This window comes from Rhinichthys klamathensis, unplaced genomic scaffold (assembly GCF_029890125.1).
Source record: "Rhinichthys klamathensis goyatoka isolate OS25496 unplaced genomic scaffold, OSU_Roscu_1.1 h1tg000180l_1, whole genome shotgun sequence".
Taxonomy (NCBI): Eukaryota; Metazoa; Chordata; class Actinopteri; order Cypriniformes; family Leuciscidae; genus Rhinichthys; species Rhinichthys klamathensis.
In genome coordinates, this window is record NW_026606708.1 from 2680839 (window position 1) to 2701963 (window position 21125).

A 21125-nucleotide genomic window follows, 5' to 3' on the forward strand; every position below is an offset into this window, starting at 1 on the left:
CTAAACAAGTAAAGATGACCACCTGTATTTCCAGTTGGTTAAGTAATGAACCGCCACATACATGTACCAAGGCTCGAAAAATAAAAGAAATGAAGACATGCTGGTGTGGTCTCTTCTTAAAATGGATACAATACGTTAGCGTGCAGCTCCGTGAGGCTCACTGATTGTTATTGAGAGATCAGAATCGCCATTATACTCAGTGACCAAACAGGGCGTATTGGAATCAGATCCAGCACCCTGCTTGCTCTAGTATATCTGATCGAATCATCATTTCTTACCACAGTTTCAACTGTGGATGCCCTCAGTGAAAAAGCCTCACGATCATCGCTACAGAAGCTCCCGAGTCGGTTACTATCATCTCTGTATCCGAGCAGGGCAACAACTCGGATAAGATCAAATAAGATCATGGTGTAGATTTTTTTTAAAAGGTCTCATTCTCACACACTTTCACAAAACACAAACATTCATGCACACAAACAACCACTCTATCACGCTCACCTCACACACGTGCGACACATTCACTCAATGACCTCACGTCCTGGTTGACGTCAATATAAGTAGCACTTTGGAATCATGGGAAACTTTCCAACAACACCAAAACTCACAGTGCCCTCTTGTGGTCGGTAACGTTTTATAAATATGAGGAGCATGCGTTATATATATATATATATATATATGAATATATATTCAGATATATATATATATTAACTATGTTATATATATTATTATTATTTTTATATTATATTTTAAATTAATTAATTAAGTGCATTTTGTAATTAAACGTGCAGGAATAAACTGAGACTAAAACCACACAATTTAGACGAGATTAACCTGTTGGTTATTGTTGGTTTAAAAACAAACACCTGTTAATTTCATTTAGTCTTAATGAAGAAATAAAGCGATCAAGAGTCGATGTTTCCAAGGAAGGAAGGGAGTTAAAAACAGCATTGATGTCTGTCTACGGTAATTAGTTAATCTGGCATCCTGCGTGCCTCGTATAGGCCTAGGTAAAGGTTAATCTGAAATAATGAGCTTGAACGCAATGTCTGCATCAAGCATCACTACATAAACAGAGCAACACAGTGAGCGAAAGCCACAGTCTCGACACCAACCGCACGATGCTGGACTTTTTGAACACAACAAAAAAACAATCAGCTGTGTGTGTTGAGGTGAGCGTTGTCTAGAAATGTAGTAACATAATTTAAGTTTAGTTGGTGAACCCTCAGTGTTTCCTACAAAGATAGCAATTTAGTGTATCTGTATTTTTGTATCTGTGGCTATATGTTGCAGGAGTGGGGATTAAATATAGGCTATTTGCTGTCCAGGTACTTTTCCATCGTTAATTTCAAGTGGAACAACACTTTAAGTACTTTTTAATTCAGGTAATTGTTCTTAAAGGGAAACTAATATACACTTTTGGTTTTATGAAGTCGATTTGACTTTGCTCTTTGCCTCTTACCAATCATGAGTCAAAAGGCTTCTGAAGTTAATTGTGCTGTATTCGTAATGCAGTTAGTTTTTACATGAAACTTAAATCTTGCTCCAATTTAATGGCATCAATCCCAGGCAATTCTATTTTATATGAGCTTATTACAAACTATTACATAATATGGTGATCATGATTTGCATGAGTTGTTTATTTCAGACAAGTCTGTCGTGTTTGTTCGGGAATGTGTTTGTGTGTGGCTGACACACACAGATGGCAACTGAGTGTGGCACTGTAGGACCAGAGTAAGCTGGTTTATCCTGGTAATTTATTCTAAACACCCTGCCAGAATGATGCCAATAAATTGGATGCCCAGCTTCTCATTCAGTGGTGTTCAATAGGTTCCTATTCCGTAACTTAAGTTCATTATTTATTTGCTAAATATATTGATTAAACAATGATTGATAACACTTCCATCTCTAGTTTTTTTTTATTTATATATAGGTTTGTGTTACCTTTTAATGCTTACTAAGGAAACCCAAGTTGAACATCTTTTCTCGATCCTATTGGCTTAGTCGTATAATTTCAGTCTGTGTTTCAGAAGTCATGAGATCAAAAATAACTTGAGGACACTTCAGTGTTGAGCTATAAATGGTCCTCTTTGCTTAATTCTTCTGTTAGTAAATCAAGCCAACGTACATTAGGAGGCAGAGCATGTGTCATCTCAGTCCATTGAGAGGATTTGATTCTGTGCTTTCCTCAGCAGGTGGATGGACATTTTGGCACTCAGTTACTCCATTTAAATTGCATTCTAAATGTATTAAGAAACGACTCATTAATTTGCCTGTATTTATTGGCATGTGTACTTTTTATTAATGCGTTCACATTTTTAATTTTTTCTCTCCAGCGGCCAGGATTCAGACATCACAAAAAAGGTACAGGCACGGACTTTGCTGTGATTCGAATTTACTTTGCATCATATAAACCGTGACAAACGTGTAGGCATAGGGTTATACATCTTACAGTTTGCTTCTCATATAAACTAAAGCATTAAAAATCATAGGATTCGTTAACTCTGAATGTTTCCCCTCTCTGTCTTTTAGAGGTCTATGTGTGTCATCCTCCTGTGTCCCAGCAGAGCACAGACAGCGGAGATGAGTTCATTCACCTCAGGAAACTGAATGGCTCTCCCGGCGAGTGTCCCAGTCGCCAGAATCTCCATAAAGAGCTTCTGCTCGGCCATAAGAGGTGAAGAAGAGAAACGTCAACATGAGGTTTACTTTGTAAAGTTTTTGATTACGTTGGAGTACTTTATTTGCCAAGAATAGTAAACAAAGTTGAAAGATATAATCAAGATCTAAATCCCATTAAGCTTACAGTAAACTGTTTTTCCTAAAATATTCTCCTCTGAACAAGGTTTGCTAAACTAAAGTGACCTAAAGGCTTTTTAACTTTTTTTTGTTCTCAGAGGGCTGTTGTTGGAGGAGAAACCAGAATTGCAGCGTGTGTTAGAGCAGAGGAGACTTGATCTGCACAGAGAGGAGGAACTTGCCCTCCGACCCCCTTCTGACCTGGAACAGGAGCTCCGTAAGAGACAGCAGAAACTGCAGGAGGTACTGACCATTTTCTGTCCACATGTTCCTTATCACTGGAATGGAGGTCAAGAGTTTTGCCAGATGCATGGCATTATTTGATTGTCTTTGATAAACTGAATCATGTGGCAATGTGTTTTGAATGGACAGTTGTACTCCTGTATGTTTTACTCCCATTGCAGAAGTTTCATATAATATTTGAGCATTTTGTAAAGTTCACTGCTCTTTTAAATGTCTCTACAGTATGAGATGGAGGAACAAAGACGCATAGAGGATGAGAAAAATGTTCCAGAATTTGTACGAGTGAAGGAGAATCTGCGCCACATACAGTTGACTGAACAAAACTGAAGGATATGTGGAGAAAATGAGCTTTGTAATTTTTACTAATGTTTTCATACAAGAGAATATTTTGATGTTATGAAATTAAATGGTGTACAGCTATAATTTAGTTTAGTAATGAAGCACTGTATTTAAGAGTTGAGTTAAATTTACTGTAAATTTGAGTCGAATTAAAGCTATTGATGTCTTGTATAATATGGTGTCCCCCTCCCTTTTTTCTTTTACAAAAAAAGGAGCATATAACTCAATAGGCCCACTTGTGTGTTATGATACTAGGACTTTAATATCATATTGGGCATACAAGGTTTGACAAGTGACCAAACTGGGAAAAAAGTACCACTGACTTTTTTTATTTTTTATTTTTAAAGCGACTTTCATAATGAAAAGGGAACCGTTAGCCTACATCCTTACATCTCCAACCGTATCTCACCACCAGAATATCATAGCATGGACTTTTATCTGATTTTTTTTTTTAAATGATTATTATTATTGACTGAACTTTTTTTGTTTCCCCTACAATTCCCAAATCGATTTTGTGTCTTGCTGCCTTTGCATTTACAGGTAGCACTTCTGCACATTGCCAGCCGGGAGAGAAATCTCCACGGACTCTTCCTTTCAAAGGGAAATGTCCCCGTTTAATTAGCTGATCTTTAAATTCACCGAGAGGCACGAGGAAAGAAAGCCTGACCATCTGCCGTAACCTGCATTTATCAGGAAAGCAACGACAGGAGGCAAATGGGAAGCAAAGCGCGACAAAGAAATGAAGAAACTCAATCCATGTTGTGTTCTCAATATGTATATATCTTTAAAGGTTGCGGACATTTACGATAAATACTCTCAGCAAATTACTTTGAGTATCAGGCATGCTGCCACGCAGGAAAACAATAAAGTTGTGGCAGCGTGCCATTTCAGATACTATTCATATAGTCCAGGGAACTATTCACCAGCTGTCCTCTTGTTTAAGTCTATTGTCTCGTTTTTCTCCCGCTGGCGACACGCCTATAGCAGAAGAAGCGTGTGCTGCCTTCAAAAAGATCACACTCACACACACACACACACGCTTACGAAGCATTCTAGACAAACATTGGCGGAGTAGCCTATTTGCAATGGTATCGCCCTGTTTTTCCCTCTAAACTTGTTTACAAGCACAATTTGAAAATGTTCCAAGGTAGAATTTTAGGCAGGGATCTATTAATTTGAAAACGTATGTTACTTTGTAAATACGAACTGGAGAATGTTTCAGCTACATGGCATACACCCCTGCGAAGATACGGTTTGGTACAGTCCAGTGGCTTTTGGCTAGCTTGAGTTCGAGTCTACATCCAGCCGCACTGTGGAGTCCACCGGCACACGCGCATCTGCGGGAATGGAGTGAATGGGAGGGTGTGTTTTGGGCTGGATACAGCAAAGGAAGGTATGATTAAGATGCTAAATATTTATATGACATTGTACTTGTATAATGTTATTTGTGCTGTGCACATAATTCGTAGGCTACCATATTTAAATTGTAATTTGTTAAAGCTTTGCACTCCGAGAAATCGTTCATTTTGGGCATGGGCAAATTATTTTGATAAGCTTTTATTGCACTCGTTTTCATTTGTGTGTTTTTTTGTCATAAAGGCTGATGATTTAATTGCATGGACTAGTGCAGATTTGTTTCTGCTTAGTAAGGCCATCCAATCCTTCAAAGCATGCCAATTATAACAGAATGTCGGTTCAATCTATTCTGCATGATATTTGGGCCTCGAGTTGATTGTGATTGTTGATGGCATGATTGCGTTATGAGTGATTAGATGGAATGCTTATTACAATGTAAACTAGTGATGTATCATTTGTCTTCAATCTCCACGCATTCTGACTAAAGACATGTTTTCTTTTGAATGCTGTATTTGTAAAACCTATTTTGTTTCTTCTTAGTGCATGCAAGTGTTGTTTAACACTGATCTATATGGCAAGCCGTTTTAGCTTTAATTGTACCCAGCCTTACTCGTCGTAATTACATTTTTACTAGTAATAATTCAATTAGAGAGCTCTACAATTCAATTATTACTAGTAACAATTACAATTAGAGAGCTCTCTAATTCAATTATTACTAGTAACAATTACAATTAGAGAGCTCTCTAATTCAATTATTACTAGTAACAATTACAATTAGAGAGCTCTATAATTGAATTGTTACTAGTAAGAATTACAATTAGAGAGCTCTCTAATTCAATTCTTACTAGTAACAATTATTATTAGAGAGCTCTCTAATTCAATTATTACTAGTAAGAATTACAATTACAGAGCTCTCTAATTCAATTCTTACTAGTAACAATTGCAATTAGAGAGCTCTACAAATGAATTTTTACTAGTCATATGTCTCCATTGACTTCTATTCATTTTTAATTAGAGAGCTCTATAATTGAATTGTTACTAGTAAGAATTACAATTAGAGAGCTCTCTAATTCAATTATTACTAGTAAGAATTACAATTAGAGAGCTCTCTAATCCAATTCTTACTAGTAACAATTACAATTAGAGAGCTCTCTAATTCAATTCTTACTAGTAACAATTACAATTAGAGAGCTCTCTAATTCAATTCTTACTAGTAAGAATGCAATTGCAGAGCTCTCTAATTCAATTATTACTAGTAAGAATTACAATTAGCGAGCTCTCTAATCCAATTATTACTAGTAACAATTACAATTAGAGAGCTCTCTAATTCAATTCTTACTAGTAAGAATGCAATTACAGAGCTCTCTAATTGAATTTTTACTAGTAAAAAAACAAATTAAAGATATGTATAATTGCAGAGCTCTGTAATTGAATTAAAGAGCTCTGCAATTGCATTCTTACTAGTAACAACTGAATTAGAGAGCTCTCTAATTGGAATTCTTACTAGTAATAATTGGATTAGAGAGCTCTCTAATTGGAATTCTTACTAGTAATAATTGGATTAGAGAGCTCTTTAATTGCATTCTTACTAGTAACAATTGAAATAGAGAGCTCTCTAATTGAATTAAAGAGCTCTGCAATTGAGTTGTTACTAGTAAGAATTGAATTAGAGAGCTCTATAATTGAATTGTTACTAGTAAGAATGCAATTAGAGAGCTCTATAATTAAATTACAGAGCTCTTTAATTGTAATTGTTACTAGTAACAATTCAATTAGAGAGCTCTACAATCAAATTGTTACTAGTAAGAATTGAATTAGAGAGCTCTCTAATTGTAATTGTTACTAGTCATAATTGGATTAGAGAGCTCTCTAATGGAATTGTTACTAGTAACAATTGAATTAGAGAGCTCTCTAATGGTAATTCTTACTAGTAACAATTCAATTGTAGAGCTCTCTAATTGTAATTCTTACTAGTAACAATTCAATTAAAGAGCTCTGTAATTAAAAATGAATGGAAGTCAATGGAGACATATGACTAGTAAGAATTCATTTGTAGAGCTCTCTAATTGGAATTGTTACTAGTAAGAATTGAATTAGAGAGCTCTGCAATTGTAATTGTTACTAGTAATAACTCAATTAGAGAGCTCTCTAATTGTATTTTCACTAGTAAGAATTGAATTAGAGAGCTCTCTAATTGTAATTGCTACTAGTAAGAATTGAATTGTAGAGCTCTCTAATTGAATTAAAGAGCTCTGCAATTGCATTCTTACTAGTAAGAACTGAATTAGAGAGCTCTCTAAATCAGTTTTTACTAGTAATAATTGCATTAAAGAGCTCTCCTAATGTAATTCTTACTAGTAAAAACTGATTTAGAGAGCTCTCTAATTTAATTCTTACTAGTAAGAATGCAATTGCAGAGCTCTTTAATTGAATTAAAGAGCTCTGCAATTACATTCTTACTAGTAAGAATCGAATTAGAGAGCTCTCTAATCCCAATTGTTACTAGTAAGAATTGAATTAGAGAGCTCTCTAATTGTAATTGCTACTAGTACGAATTGAATTGTAAAGTTCTCTAATTAAATTTTTACTAGTAAAAATGAAATTACAACAAGTAAGGCTGGGTACAATTTAAGCTAAAACGGCTTGCCATAGATCTAGATAAACTGATATTGGTTCATCCATTCTCTGGTCTGTTAAAGTTAAGAAGGAACATTTTACCTACAGTCACAGGCACAGCCATTGCTATATGGGCTTATAAGGTTTTTTTTAGAGGTCCATGGTAAATCTTAATTGACTGTACTGGAATACAGATTGCAAAGTGGATTCTTTTTTTGACTATTTTTATTCACAAAGGAGGATGAGTCTGTTTTTACACTGTTTAAACTTTTCTTTCTTTAATTTATTAGCTAAAGGTGTTCTCGTCTGTGAGAGGCTTTTTGTCATGCCTTTTGATTAATCATTTAATATTCATTGAGTGGCATGATGAAAGGAGAGAAGTGGAATCACAAAGACTGTTTTCAGGTCTCTTCACTCATTCTCTCTCATTCACTCACTCTCTCTCTCTCACTCTGCGCCATGTTTTGCATGTCAAATTAACATTCAACTGGTTTTTTTGCTTTGCACCAACTGTGGAAAACAATCACTAAATTCTGTCGCTCCTATAACATCTGCGTCCACACGATTCAGCATCTCTATAATAACAGGCTCCACATACATTCTGGGTCGTGTTCAAGTCTCCTGTCAGACTTTCCAAGCTCTGGCCCTCTCTGGGAATTCCAGACCTGGCCGCAGTGGTAATGAAATTGGCTGGGTAGGCATTCCAATAGATCACAGCCCCACAGGCTCATGGGAAAGGGTGTTGGGAATCTGGTGGAGATGGAATAGACAGCAGCACATGAGAATTGCAGACTACTGAAAATGGCTTTATTCGCTGATGTCTCATCTTTACGCTTGACTGCGTGAGAGGATGGGTGGATCCGTTGTGTTATCCTGCTGCTGCCGAGATCGCTGTCGAGAAGTCTATGTCCTGTCTGCTCTTCTGAGCTTAATGTGCTTCGTAATCAAGAAGCCTAATGTGCTTTCAGGGTGGAGCTCTTTATGAGTGCAGTCTGTGGGTTTGAAGGAATAGGTCATCCAAAAATTCTAATCTGTCATCATTTACTCATCCCAAACCTGTAAGAGTTCCTTTCTACTGTGGAACACAAAAGGAGAAGTTCTGAAGATTGTGCTGATTGCTTTTTCTTTTTCTTTTTTTTTTTACGCAGATACAAAGTCCTTTTCAAGGAAAGTCAGTTCACTCAGAGGCCATATTTGCAACGCCTTCACAACCTTAACAATAGTTAATGCAGTTATTAAACAGAATTATTACGAGATAACTACATTTTACTGCTGAAGCCACTGCCATTTTGAGTTGAAGCTCTCAGAATTTTTTTCGTTTACAAGTTGTAATTGAGTTTTATGAGGATGTCAACGCTTTTTACAAGTCGGAATCTCATAACTACAGTAATTCCACCTTGAGACCCAATGACCGTTTCTATGGGAACTTCTACGGCTCTTTTTATTTTGAAGATGGGACTTATTCCGCCATATTGCGCATTGCAGTTTCTCCCATTCATATAGTAATTCAAGTGAACCATCTACCCTAACCCTAAATCTTTGTTGTAGCTTGAAAGCTTCCCTCTCCACTCATTGTAAACAATAACTCAAAAGCACCATAAATGTGTCAAACTTCAACCCATGTGCTATATTGAAAGTCTTCTGAACTCATACAATAGCTTTGTGTGAGTAAAAGACCAAAATTTAAGACGTTATACCTGCATAATTTCATTGTAAATGTATGGAAAAGAGTAACCAGCGCAGTTTTCAATATCTCTTTATTTGTGATCCATGGAAGAAAGTATTTTCTCATGACATGAGGGTGAGTAAATGATGGCAAAATAAGGAGTTGCTTTTCATAAAGCACAGTTTGTCACAGTGACCTAATCCCCACTGCAGTTTCATCAGCGTTTCCTTTGCCCTCTCTTACCGACTAAGTCTTGTTGTATCAGCAGAGACTGTCCTCTCAGCCAACTGGCTGCTCGGGCTTGTTGACAGAGAGCTTTGCTGGTATTTTTTCAGTGTTCGGGGTGTCTGATGGAGCAGGCTAGTTTCTATTGTGCTGAGCTACATCCATCCACATGAGTTACAGAACTGAATGAGGATAGAGCGTTCGGTAGTGCCACAATCACATCCTGTCAAATTTTCTTCCTCAGAGCTCAGGAAGAGGAATGATAAAGATCCACACTGACTCATTAGCAAGGATGTTGTCCCTTGATATGGGTGGGCAACTAGATTTCCCCCAAAATAGCATTTATATAAATACAATGTCTGTCCTAGATTTTTTTGTGGATGACACCAGCACTCATTAGATACAAGGAACTGTGGGCCTCATTTATAAAACATACACGCATACACAGGGTATCCGCGGGGTCTTGAAAAGTAAAAGGTGATAAATCAATTTTGGGAAAATTAAGACCCTTAAAAAGTATTAAAAAGTCTTATCACGGCTTTATAAAGTCTTAAATTTTGAAAGTATTTTTTCTAGGAATGCACCGAATATTCGGCCACCTAAATTTTTCGGCCGAAAACCAAAAATGCACTTTTGGGCTATTTTCGGCCAAAAATGTTCGGTCCTTTATATTAAAACCGAAATGTTGTGATGACGCAAACAGAAACCGCGACCTGCACGTGCTTGTCTGAAGCAACATGTCTGCGGTGTGGACGTATTTCAGTATATCTGAACCCGCGAGGAGACGGAAGCCTTGTTTATACTTTCGCCTGCCTCTGCAGCGCGAGTCTCCACAGACAGGGCGCATAACGTTACCTCTCCAAACGGTCGAAGCGTTTATACTTGACGCGCTCGCCGTTGTACTATTCTTTGAAACGACAGGGGACGACTCAAGTAACTGTCCTCTAACCATCAGGAATCGGTGTAAAGAAGAAAGATAAACACGTGACAATGTTTATTTTTTAGTAGCCTACCACCACCAATACAAAAATAATCATGTAAAACCCAGTAAACCCTGAGATTATTACTTGTGACATTACAACAAAATATGTATAGTAATATGTACTAAATTAACGCTCTCTTAAATATTTTCTAATTTCACAAACATATTTCATTAAGTTTCGTGTACATTTGTATTAAACATGGACCTTTGTTCATTAAAATGGCTTTTTATGCTAGTGTATGCTCATTTTTAAAATGTAATCAACTAATTTAGACGTGCAAACTGGGTGCTGGTGTGATGAGAAGTTCGTGCTCGGCTTTGTTTTTATGAGAGAACATTTAATTTTAAAACCTTTCTGCAGGCCAGCAGATTATTATTTAATGTACACATGGGGTCAAGTTAAACATTTTAGTTTGAATTTTATTTTATATTGTGCTAAATAAATATTTGCATAATTTGTAATTGATTTATTCTTTGAAAATGTTAATTTATGCAATTGCAATGCCTTGATTTTAGTAAAGTTTGTACACAGTCATAACCATAAATGCAATGGTACTTATAATTGGCATAATTTCTTTCGGTGTTTCGGTTTTCGGTTTTTCGGCCTTGGGTTCCTCTTTTTCGGTTTTCGGTTTCGGCCAAGAATTTTCATTTCGGTGCATTAATTTTTTCTGAATTAGCTGTCCAACAGTTTGAGTCCCAAAAACATCGTAAAAGTGTGTGAATTTAGTAATTTTGATTTAAAAAAAACCCCGAAGAACTGAGGCATGATTGTTGTTGAGGGTGGAGCAAAGTTTTGTTTTGTTTTGTTTTTTAATAAACTTTGCTTTGATTTACTATCCCAGCCTATTTGATTTTTTTTTTTATCAGAGTGGTCTATAGTCTTTATCACAAACTAAAACGGTTAAGTTAAAAGTATCACTGATGTAAATGGTTACAGCTTGAAGCGGCGGTGAGGTATTAAAAAATATTGAGAAGGTCTTGAAAAAGTCTTGAAAAGGTATTAAAATTAACTTCAAGATTCCTCCATATACCCTGATACAATCGGATTTCATCCTACGTCAAAAGTGAGGAACAAATACAGATTTAAAAGACAAAAACTGATGTGAAAATGTTCTCGAGTACAGCAACTAAAAAGCATCCGTACAAACGTTTTGCGCTCATATACCATTAATTAAAAATAATCCAACATTGATTATGAAATTGTAAAGATAAATAGGAAATCACAGTATGAATTTGTTGTTATGGGCAACATTTAAACTGCTTTGTGATAATTATGTCACTGAGATTAAGTCATTAATCCGTAGGAACATTTCAAAAACAACTTCTACATTTAGGATCATTCTACACACATCTTTCTAAATGAGGTCTGATTATGGTTACTTTAACTTATAATAGGACTCCTAAAAAGCAGTGTTGGAAATAATGTCATAAGATACACTAATATCTTCCTCAAATCTTGTCACTGGATATAAAAGGATCCTTTGTAATCCTCCTGATTCTCTAGAAGATAAATTCGGTCATAATTTACTCACGCTCATGTATGATTTTCTTCCTACTGTGGAACACAAAAATTTGAAAAAAGTCTGTTGTCCCCCCCAAAAAACACTCTCATTTTGGGGTGAACCTCCCCTTTAAACAAAACAATTAAAATAGACACAAGTTTCCTGAATCTTTGATTCCTTTTACATTTGTAAGAGGATCCGATCTGTCATTCAAACTCTTCCCAGTGCATTAACATGTTCCTCTACAATAACAGTAACAAGACTTGACTTTATGTAAATGTCACAGCAGCATCTCCTCCTCTCACTCTCTCCCCACTGAGGATGCGAAATCTGAGACGTCACAGTCTGAGAACCCTAAATGTTATTCCTAACAACCCTTAAGAAACACTTTGCCTGTAAGTTTTCTTCATGGTAATAAGAGAAACCCTGACACGGTTATCTGAGTTATCAGCATCTCCCGCCTGAAGCTGAATCAGCATTGACACATTGTTCCACTTCAAAGCTGTGGCGAGTGTGCGCTGAAAGAAAAAAGAGGGGGTTCTTGGAAAGAACAGGTGCAGCCTTTGGAAGGGGAAGAGCCCCTTCTGCCATCTGTTGACTTCTAGTTTCCCCCCAAACACACTCCATCACAATTCACACACGCCTGCTTGGTCATAGTGATCCAGGTTGCTATGGTGCTGTATGGGAAGAATAAGACCGCCACATGTGTGTGTTCAACTCCGGGCAGGCGGCTATTGTGTTTTGAGACATTCAAAGATTTGGGGAGGGGGTTGTGCGTGTGTGTGCAGACTGAAATAGGGCTGGATAAGGCGAATGACCAGTTGCTTTGTCAGATGTTAAGGAGACGCTGAGGTGCCTGTGCAGGGTTCTCCTCAGTAGATTTGTTTTTACATAATCGCACGGCCACAAGCCACTATTTGGAAGGCAAATTTACTTAGTGGTTGCTGGACTGCAGAGCAGTAGAGTAAATGGAGAACGCTTGAAATCAAACAACGGATTTGAATCTTTTCCCTTTCCCATCAACAGGTCACATCTGCAGACTGAACTGGGATATTGGGGGGTTTTTCAACAAAAACTGCAGAATTACAAAAACAAACATGGATTGTAAGGAGGAGATCAGTGACTCTGATAGCGGGATCATTTTAAACTCTGGTGAGTGCTTTCATTTCTATGTTAATTATAAATAATATTTAGAAGGAAGCAGAAAGCATATAGCTAAATTAGGTGGTGTAGTCACAAAAATAATTTTTTATTGGTAAAACAATTAAGGAATATTGGTGAAGCTTTCCTGTTTATTTGATTTGTAATTTAAAGAATAGAGGAAATGGAGTAAAGTCAGATAATGCGATTCAAACTCTTGTTTCCCACATGAACCCTACAGCACTTTTTAACAATAGATAATCTAAAGAACACAAGAAATGGTGGAGGAAAAGTCAAATGATGTGACTTGTTTCCCACATGAGCACTACAGTTCAGTGTATCAAAGCAGGCCAACTGCTAGGCCATGTCTCAAAGAAATGATCATTTTCATTTTGAGGATGTGAAATGTGCCCTATATGTGTGTGTGCTCTTGTGTAATGAAATCTCTTGTGTTGTCCAGGCCCAGACAGCCCCACGTCTCCGGTGAAGGACCTGAGTACTCACACGCGTACCATGAGGCTGAAGCAGCAGGCCCTTGAGGACAGACTGGAGTTGTGTGTCCTCGAGCTCAAGAAACTCTGCATTAGAGAGGCTGTGAGTGACACTGAAAACAAGCCATCAGGGCTGCCATCTCACCATCATGAACCATATTTTTTAGTTTAAGCACAGGGCATATATTTTAAATGTAAATATACTCCACATGGGGGCTTTATTTGGGAATTCATTTTAGTAGTCTAATTCAAGGTTACTCAAACCATCACATTCAGAGGGTCTGTGGAAAATTCTTGAATATTGACCAAAAATCTGCTTGAAAACCTAGCAGGCAACATGACGTTTTCTCTATAGAAAGTCCGGTCACAGTTTAGATTAGGTTCCCCTCTATTCTCACTATTAACTAACCATTAACTATGTCTTTTGCCCCAATAAACTCATAATTACTGCTTATTAATAGTTAGTAAGGTAGTTGTTGTTGAGTTTAGGTATTGGGTAGGATTAAGGATGTAGAATAAGGTCTTGCAGAAAAGGCATTAATATGTGCTTTATAAGTACTAATAAACCGTCAATATCCTAGTTATATACATGCTAATAAGCAACTAGTTAATAGTGAGAATTGGACTCTAAACTAAAGTGTTCCCGAAATTTCTTCGATAAAAAGTTTTAAGCCGTGAAAAGAAAAGTTAACCAGGGTGTGCCAATAAAAAAATAATAATCATAAAAGGGCTCCTTGGTTCAGAGAAGTTTAACATTGGCCTAATTAACTAATGAGGCATAATAACTTCTAATCAGGAAAAACGGTTACACAACCGTTCAAAAGTTTGGTCTCGATAAGATATTTTAATATTTTTTTAAATGACTCACCAAGGCTGAATTTATTTGATAAAAAATACAGTAAAATCTATAATATTGTGAAATATTATTACAATATAAAATAATTGTTTTCTATTTTAATATATTTTAAAATACTAATATACAAAAATACAATCATTACTCCAGTCTTCAGTCACATGATCCTAAAATCATTCTAATATGCTGATTTGATGATCAAGAAACATTTATTAAGTAGCACAGCTGTTTTCAGCATTAAATTCAATGTTCATAATGTTACAAAATATTTCTATTTCCAATAAATGCTGTTTTTTTTTGTAAACATCCTTGCTAAATAAAAGTATTAATTTCTTTAAAACAATTAAAATCTTACTAAGCCTAATCTTTTGAACACTACTGTGTATTACATGCAAATTTAATTAAGCGTAAAAAACACTTTTTGCCAAAGTACATAGGAAAGTTTACAACACAAAAACCATCCAATCCATCATTCGTCATCATTTTATTAATACATTTAAAACGCAGGATTTATAAACAATATACGGTATAAGTATGTGAGCAGCACCGCACACTGACTTGTGTGATCGAAGAGCTGAACTGCTGCTCATAAAATCACTTGAATATTATATATGTAGTTCCAATAATTTTAGGTTTTGATATTTAAAGCAGATGAAGCACCACAGTCTTCACCACTTTAAGACAAAAAATATGATTATATTATAGGAAAGTTTCAGTAGGAAAGTCAGCTGGTCCGTAAGGGTAAATCAGATTGCTCTGATTAAGCCGGGCTTCTCTTGTTCTCAATACAGCCCTTCAATAGAAGCACTAAAGCCAATGGCCAAGAAACAGATGCTTCTTTGCATGTTAGCCCACATGTCTGTCATTCACTACTGGGCAAGTAGGGAGAAGATTTAAGGGCCTAATCATCACCCTTTGTGGACACCTCGACAATATAAAGACGAGCATCTGCTCGCTCAAAGATTTTGTTTTGTTTTGTATTGATTAACAAACATAAAGTTAGTTTTCTTTGTCATTGCTTTTCTCTGAGTCCTCTTATGGTTAAAATGCTTTGCTTTAACAGGAGCTGACTGGAAAGCTGCCCTCCGATTACCCTCTCCTGCCTGACGAGAAGCCTCCGAAAGTTCGGCGACGCATCGGAACCGCTTTTAAACTGGACGAGGGTTTTATTTCACAAGATGGCGAGGTACAGGCCGAAGTTCCTACACGGAGATTATTTTAATAGATATGCTGCAACTGGCTGTTATTTGAACCTACCTGGCTAGTTTTAATTGGTATTATTATTAAACTGAATCCGTTCCACTTATATGGAAAAAATTTTTACGAGGTGCGTTTATTTCAGCATTTTCAGCTTGTAATCATGCGGTTACCCCCTCAAATGTTTGTCTCCAGGAGTCTGAGCTGCACGGGCTCGAGGCTGATCTCGCCCTGCAGCGGCAGATTTATGAGGCGGCCCGAAAGCTCTCCCTCGAGGAGCACATTAGCAAACCGGTGAGGAAAAGCCGACTGCAGCAGTGTAAACGTGAAGAGAAGAAGCTGAAAGAGCTGCAGGATGCGATACTGAAACACCGCATCAACCACGGCTGTGTCTCTCCGCAGACCTGCTATTCATCCAGACAGAGAGGTCAGCCAATCAGAAGCCAATGTTTCTCATATAAACTAAACTTCAGCACTACAAAAGTGATTGTTCATTCAAATCAAATAATTTAAATAATCAGTGGCGGATTTAGCAAATTGGGGGCCCAAGGCAAAGGTAGTATGGGGCCCCCCATCTGATCTTTAAAAGAGAACGAAATTTTTTTATTTTTTATTTTTAAATAAACCATTAAATGGCACTTTCTGGAGAGTTTTGTGCAAAGAAATATAGAAAAAAGTAGGTCTAGCAAGTCTTATATTTCTGTAATTCACACAGATCAAACACAAATATGCTGACTGAATAGATTGCTAGTTGAGAAACACTGCTTTAATTAATGTTTTTATGATGACTTTGTGAAAGGTTAACTAAACAGCATGAGCCGTCTTCCTGCTGGCCAGTTATTTGGCAAATTTCATTCATACAGATCTGTATTATGCTATAGTTTTTGATAGTGTTATACATTTCTTACAGATAATCACGATGATCATTGCGTTTGTCTTACCGAATGTGGTAGCTTTATGCAATTACAGTTTGTCTTTAAGCTTTTTTTTCATTAATGCCGACAGTAAAATGTTGCCAGATATTGCTACGAAAAACAAGAAAAACAAAACAAAATAATAATCCGAAATAAGTTCAAAGCTTGTGTTTTTGAAATAAGATTAATATATCACTAACCCTAACATGCAACTTTCCACTTTAATAACTTCCTAAACTAAAGTGTCACATTAAATCAGAAAAACAAGTCCAGAAGTCTACTGCCACCTTTCCATTAGGTGGATCTGGCAACACGGAGGCTGCACGCGCGCCCTCACTCACAGCGCGCTCTCAAGCCCCGTTCACTGCACTAGCTTCTCGCAGCAACATGCGTTGCAAACACTCATATGAGGTGGTTTAAACGGGTAATTAATAATTCAGAGAGCTTGACATTTTATTTTTTAATGTAAAAAAATGACAGAGTTAGAGGGGGGGCCCTCCTGTCTGCGACTAATGATTTGATGCCTTTCGCAAATGTTTTTTAGAAATATATAATTTGCGAAAAGTAAAAAAATAATAATAATAAATAAGCATAGTTTAATGGGGCATTTTGGGGGCCCCTAGGTAGCTCGGGGCCCAAGGGAATTGCCGACCTTTGCCTAATGGTTAAGTCCGCCCCTGTAAATAATACAGTCTTATTTGTTGGTCCATTTCAGATCCTTGTATGTCTGATGACAGCTCGCTGTCTGACGCTGTTGCCTTGGATGATGGTAAGTGAGCAACCCTTTATATTCTGGTTAAGATAAACTTAAACTCAAACTTTCACACCCCACTTTATATGATCATTTGATTACTAGACTGTAAGAGTTTGCTAATGTCGAAAAACTGTTCTTCATCAACAGATTCCGACTCTACTCCCTTTTCTCCGACTGTTCTGGGGTCTTCCACAGACAGCGGCTTCAAGCGATTGACACTCTTAAACAATAATGTCCCAAAGCAATCGAGCTCCAGCTCAAGTCTGGACTATGATGCCTCACCCATCCAGAACTCTCCGTGGAAGGAATCCAGCTTGGACCAGCCCTACCAAAAACAAAAACCATCTCACTCTGCCTGCAGCAGCCGCTCAAGGTATTATGGGATATTCTAGTTTTGAGCCAAATGATAGATGTTTTAGTTGGAGTATATATAATGTAAGCGTTTACTTTGTGTTGTCAGAGCTGTTTTATAGGGACTTGATAGAGTCACGTATGCTCAGCAAGGCTGCATTTATTATTGATCAAAAATACAGAAAAAGCTTTTTAGTTTAATTTTAGCATTTATTTGAAATAGAAAATAGTTTTTACTGTCACTTTTGATCAATTGAATACATCCTTGCTGAATGTAAGTATTAACTTCTTTATAAAAAAAAAAGTATTGACCCCAATCCTTTTAACGGTAGTGTAATAGGTCACAGGTCTGTGTTTTGACAAATATCTTTTACACAACCATTACTGAACAAATCGGCTTTGATTTTACTAATCAAAGAACCTTTGTTGTTACACTGTTCATCCAGTGAGCTGGTTTGAGGATAAAACATTCTAACAAAGAACTATGTGTCTATTTTAGATACATTTATTATCAGTATGTAATCTTCATAATGATCTCATGAATTGCTTCCTCTGTGTCAGCAGCAGTCCAACAGGCTCACCAACAGACACGAGAATGGCAGAACTTCCTCCAGCACCCCAGTTTGTTTTTAAAAGTCTGCCAGTGAGGAACAATCAGCCAAACAGCGCCCCCTCCACCCCAGAGCTGCCACTGCGCCGACAGTTCTCTCAGTCCTTTAGGTAAGTATTATACAAATAACAGTCAGCACTGGCATTTGAGGATTGTCTGAATACGGTTCATCTTTAATGACATAATGAATACCATTAAATCCTCATAATTATCAGTTGTACAACCACTTAGACAAGAAGGCACTGACAAGTAAATATATATATATATATATATATTAGGGCTGTCAACATTAGCACGTTAACGCATACGATTCATTTTTGTCCAGTTTAACCCATTAAAATATTTAACGCAATTAACGTAGCATTCGTTCATTTTTGTCATCCTTTGGCTAGCATTACATTATATGATCCCGCTCTTATTCATGCAAATGCTTTTAAACCATTCAAGAGCGACAAGACAGAAGAGAACGCACTGCCTGATGCACACAAGACGCACAGAAAGACGCGCACCAGTATCGTGGGCACAGACAGCGCGCCAGAAGAATACAGTTCTCTTTCGCTCTTGAACGAACAATGACACACATACATTTATGCCAAAATGTTTTGTCGAGTATCCTCATAACATAAGAGCAGTCTTAAATGGGTTAAATAAAGTCTTAAATGAACGTAAAGAGACGCGTGTGAGATCCACGTCATGTGCAGCAGCGGCTGGTTTTAAAGGGACAGCAGCCAGTAAAGCTTTCTGCCAGTAAAGTTAATCAAAGAACAAAGGAAACAAAGAAAATTACTCTCTGCTCTTGGCTTAAGAACTTTTGTAGCTTTAATAAGGATTTGTCTGTTTGACGGGTAGAAAGGGGCGGGCACAGGTAAATATTACATTTATTATGGGTTTATGTGAGGATTGTTTGAAGTTCACTTAAATTAAAAGTTGTTATATTTTTTGAAGCCTATTAAATGTAAAAAAAAACAATTGATAGCTTTCAAGTACACTGTAATGTTGGATGGCAATAGTTAATTTTTAAAATTGGGGGAAATCCAGACATCAATAGCTAATTATTATCAGTGATTCTGACATTCGTTCATAAAAAGATGCCATTAAACGAGTATTTACAATATACTGTCTTCATGTTGTCTCTACATTAATTTGGAGATTAATTGGGAAATTATTACATTATAAAATATATAAACCTATAAAAACGTAAGTGTTTTTAACTGCAATTAATCGCAGATTTTTTTTTTGATTAATCAAGTGAATTTTTTTAATCGATTGACAGCACTAATATATATATATATATATATATATATATGTAGACATCAACATTTCTATTCTACCTGCCGTCTTGGACATTTTCACTGAGTTCATCATAGCAAATTTGTTCTGCCTTACTGATCTGATATTATCTCCTATCAAATAGACTTCCTAGAAGCAAACCAGAATTGACCAAGGCCAGCTCAGACCTGGGACGGGGTCGGACCAAGTTGCCGCGTCGACGAGTGACTGAATTTGCGTTAGCCTACTCGGTTCAACGTTTATATCAGTGCAGCTCTGAAGACAGCAGCTCCGAGCTTTCCATTTCCTCGTATAGCAGTTCCTCCAGCCGAGAGACAACCACCGAGGCACCTAAACCCTGTCCGCCTCCATACGGCTACCATCGCACTGCTCCAAATAAAGCACCAGGCCAGCTCAACACCAACAGCACACTCAAAAACAACAACAACAACAACCCACCTCACCTCATGCCCGGCCCCAGTCAAGTCAAAATTAACAACAGGACACCTCTTCAGGTGGACATGGGGAGGCTGCAACTCGGAACGAATTCACAATCTGGGACCATGCATACTAATAAACCCCAACAAGTGGAGGTTACTTCACCCAAACGGATGCTCAAGCCTCCCCCGCCGTACACAAAGGTAGTCCGCACGACGTCGCTAAGAGAATTCCCCAATCATCCCAGCCGGGTGCTTCCTCGAGAAATGGTATCAGGAGAGCTTAAAACCTGGCATCAGAAAAACAATTTAGCCGTGTCCAAACATCGCTCACTTGAACGACAAGGATCGATTCGAATTAAGCGCCCAGAGCCGCCACCTTACCACCAGATTCCCTCTCAAAAACAGGTAAAGACGTTTATCAATACCAATTTCATAAACTGAGCATCATGAATAAAATCTGTTCTTGGCAGTTAAATAATGAACATTCTTGTGTTTCTTTCCAGGCTTCTCAGAAAGTGATTCTGCAAAGGGCTTCCGATGGAACGCCACTGCAGTGGTTTGAAGAGGAAGACTCCGAGATTGTGAGTCAGGTGTAACCAGGTAGAAGAAACCTGGAGGAAATTACACTGAGAATAAGTGAACTCATTGTACACCTTCTTTAGTTTTATTTATTGAGCCAATGGACTCATTGATGTAGCCTGATAGTGAAAATTATGTTAATTCTCACCAAGACTTTTTGACCAAGTTGGAGCTGAGCCAGTGAAATATACGCCTCAATTCCATATATGCCTACATTTGTGATTAAATTTCAAGTCTAAGACTTCCTCGTAAGGCATCATGCCGGATATTTATGATGAATGTATAATATAATGGTAATTCTATTGATGTCAAGAGAGTGTTGCTCACTTTTGCAAATGACTGATGAATGGCCTCATGGAAATGACGTCATTTAGTATATATTTGTGTCTGGTACACATTTCTTCATAACTAAAGTATTACGTAATGTCTTAGTTTCCCCATTATTTTATTTAATTTAACACATTATGAATAATATATTATTTTTCCATATTGTTTTTTATTTGTGAATTAATATTGCCCCTTTGCTAACACATTTTTTTAAATTAGTGAAATGTTTCAAGAAGTGTTGCTCTGCTACTGTAATATGCATTGTAATAATCCATCTGTGAGTCTTAATAATACCAAATGCAGATATTTTCCTTCATGTTTGTACACTAATTATGAAATATATTTTATATTATTTATAATACACTTTAATAAACAATCTCACAGATCCTCACTAGTATGTCTTGTGCTTTTTTGTGTTTGTCACATTTTCAAATATTTCACATTTACATTTAATAAAATAGAATAAAAATCT

The 21125-nt window shown here is 36.9% G+C and overlaps 2 protein-coding genes across 4 annotated transcripts; both read left to right on the plus strand.

Annotated features, from left to right (window-relative positions):
• Nucleotides 1-1012: 1012 nt before the first annotated feature.
• On the plus strand, nucleotides 1013-3508 carry zgc:195245 (uncharacterized protein LOC565483 homolog). The gene is given in 6 exon segments (XM_056261020.1): nucleotides 1013-1062; nucleotides 1064-1169; nucleotides 2334-2361; nucleotides 2530-2674; nucleotides 2895-3039; nucleotides 3262-3508. Coding segments are annotated over 6 exon segments (564 nt in total). The 5' UTR covers nucleotides 1013-1027; the 3' UTR covers nucleotides 3367-3508.
• A 1137-nt stretch (nucleotides 3509-4645) lies between these two features.
• On the plus strand, nucleotides 4646-21044 carry inavaa (innate immunity activator a). Of its 3 annotated transcripts, none has more exons than XM_056261022.1 (10): nucleotides 4646-4771; nucleotides 12755-12880; nucleotides 13329-13462; nucleotides 15276-15398; nucleotides 15605-15836; nucleotides 17039-17092; nucleotides 17225-17450; nucleotides 17990-18148; nucleotides 19453-20152; nucleotides 20251-21044. In XM_056261022.1, exons 2-10 carry the CDS (start codon nucleotides 12826-12828, stop codon nucleotides 20341-20343), a joined length of 1776 nt encoding a protein of 591 aa, XP_056116997.1. In that variant the 5' UTR covers nucleotides 4646-4771; nucleotides 12755-12825; the 3' UTR covers nucleotides 20344-21044. The 3 variants fall into 3 exon arrangements, with proteins under 3 accessions (XP_056116997.1, XP_056116999.1, XP_056116998.1); XM_056261024.1 differs by having other exon boundaries at nucleotides 4674-4771; nucleotides 17993-18148; XM_056261023.1 differs by lacking the exon at nucleotides 4646-4771 and having other exon boundaries at nucleotides 12074-12880.
• Nucleotides 21045-21125: the final 81 nt, after the last annotated feature.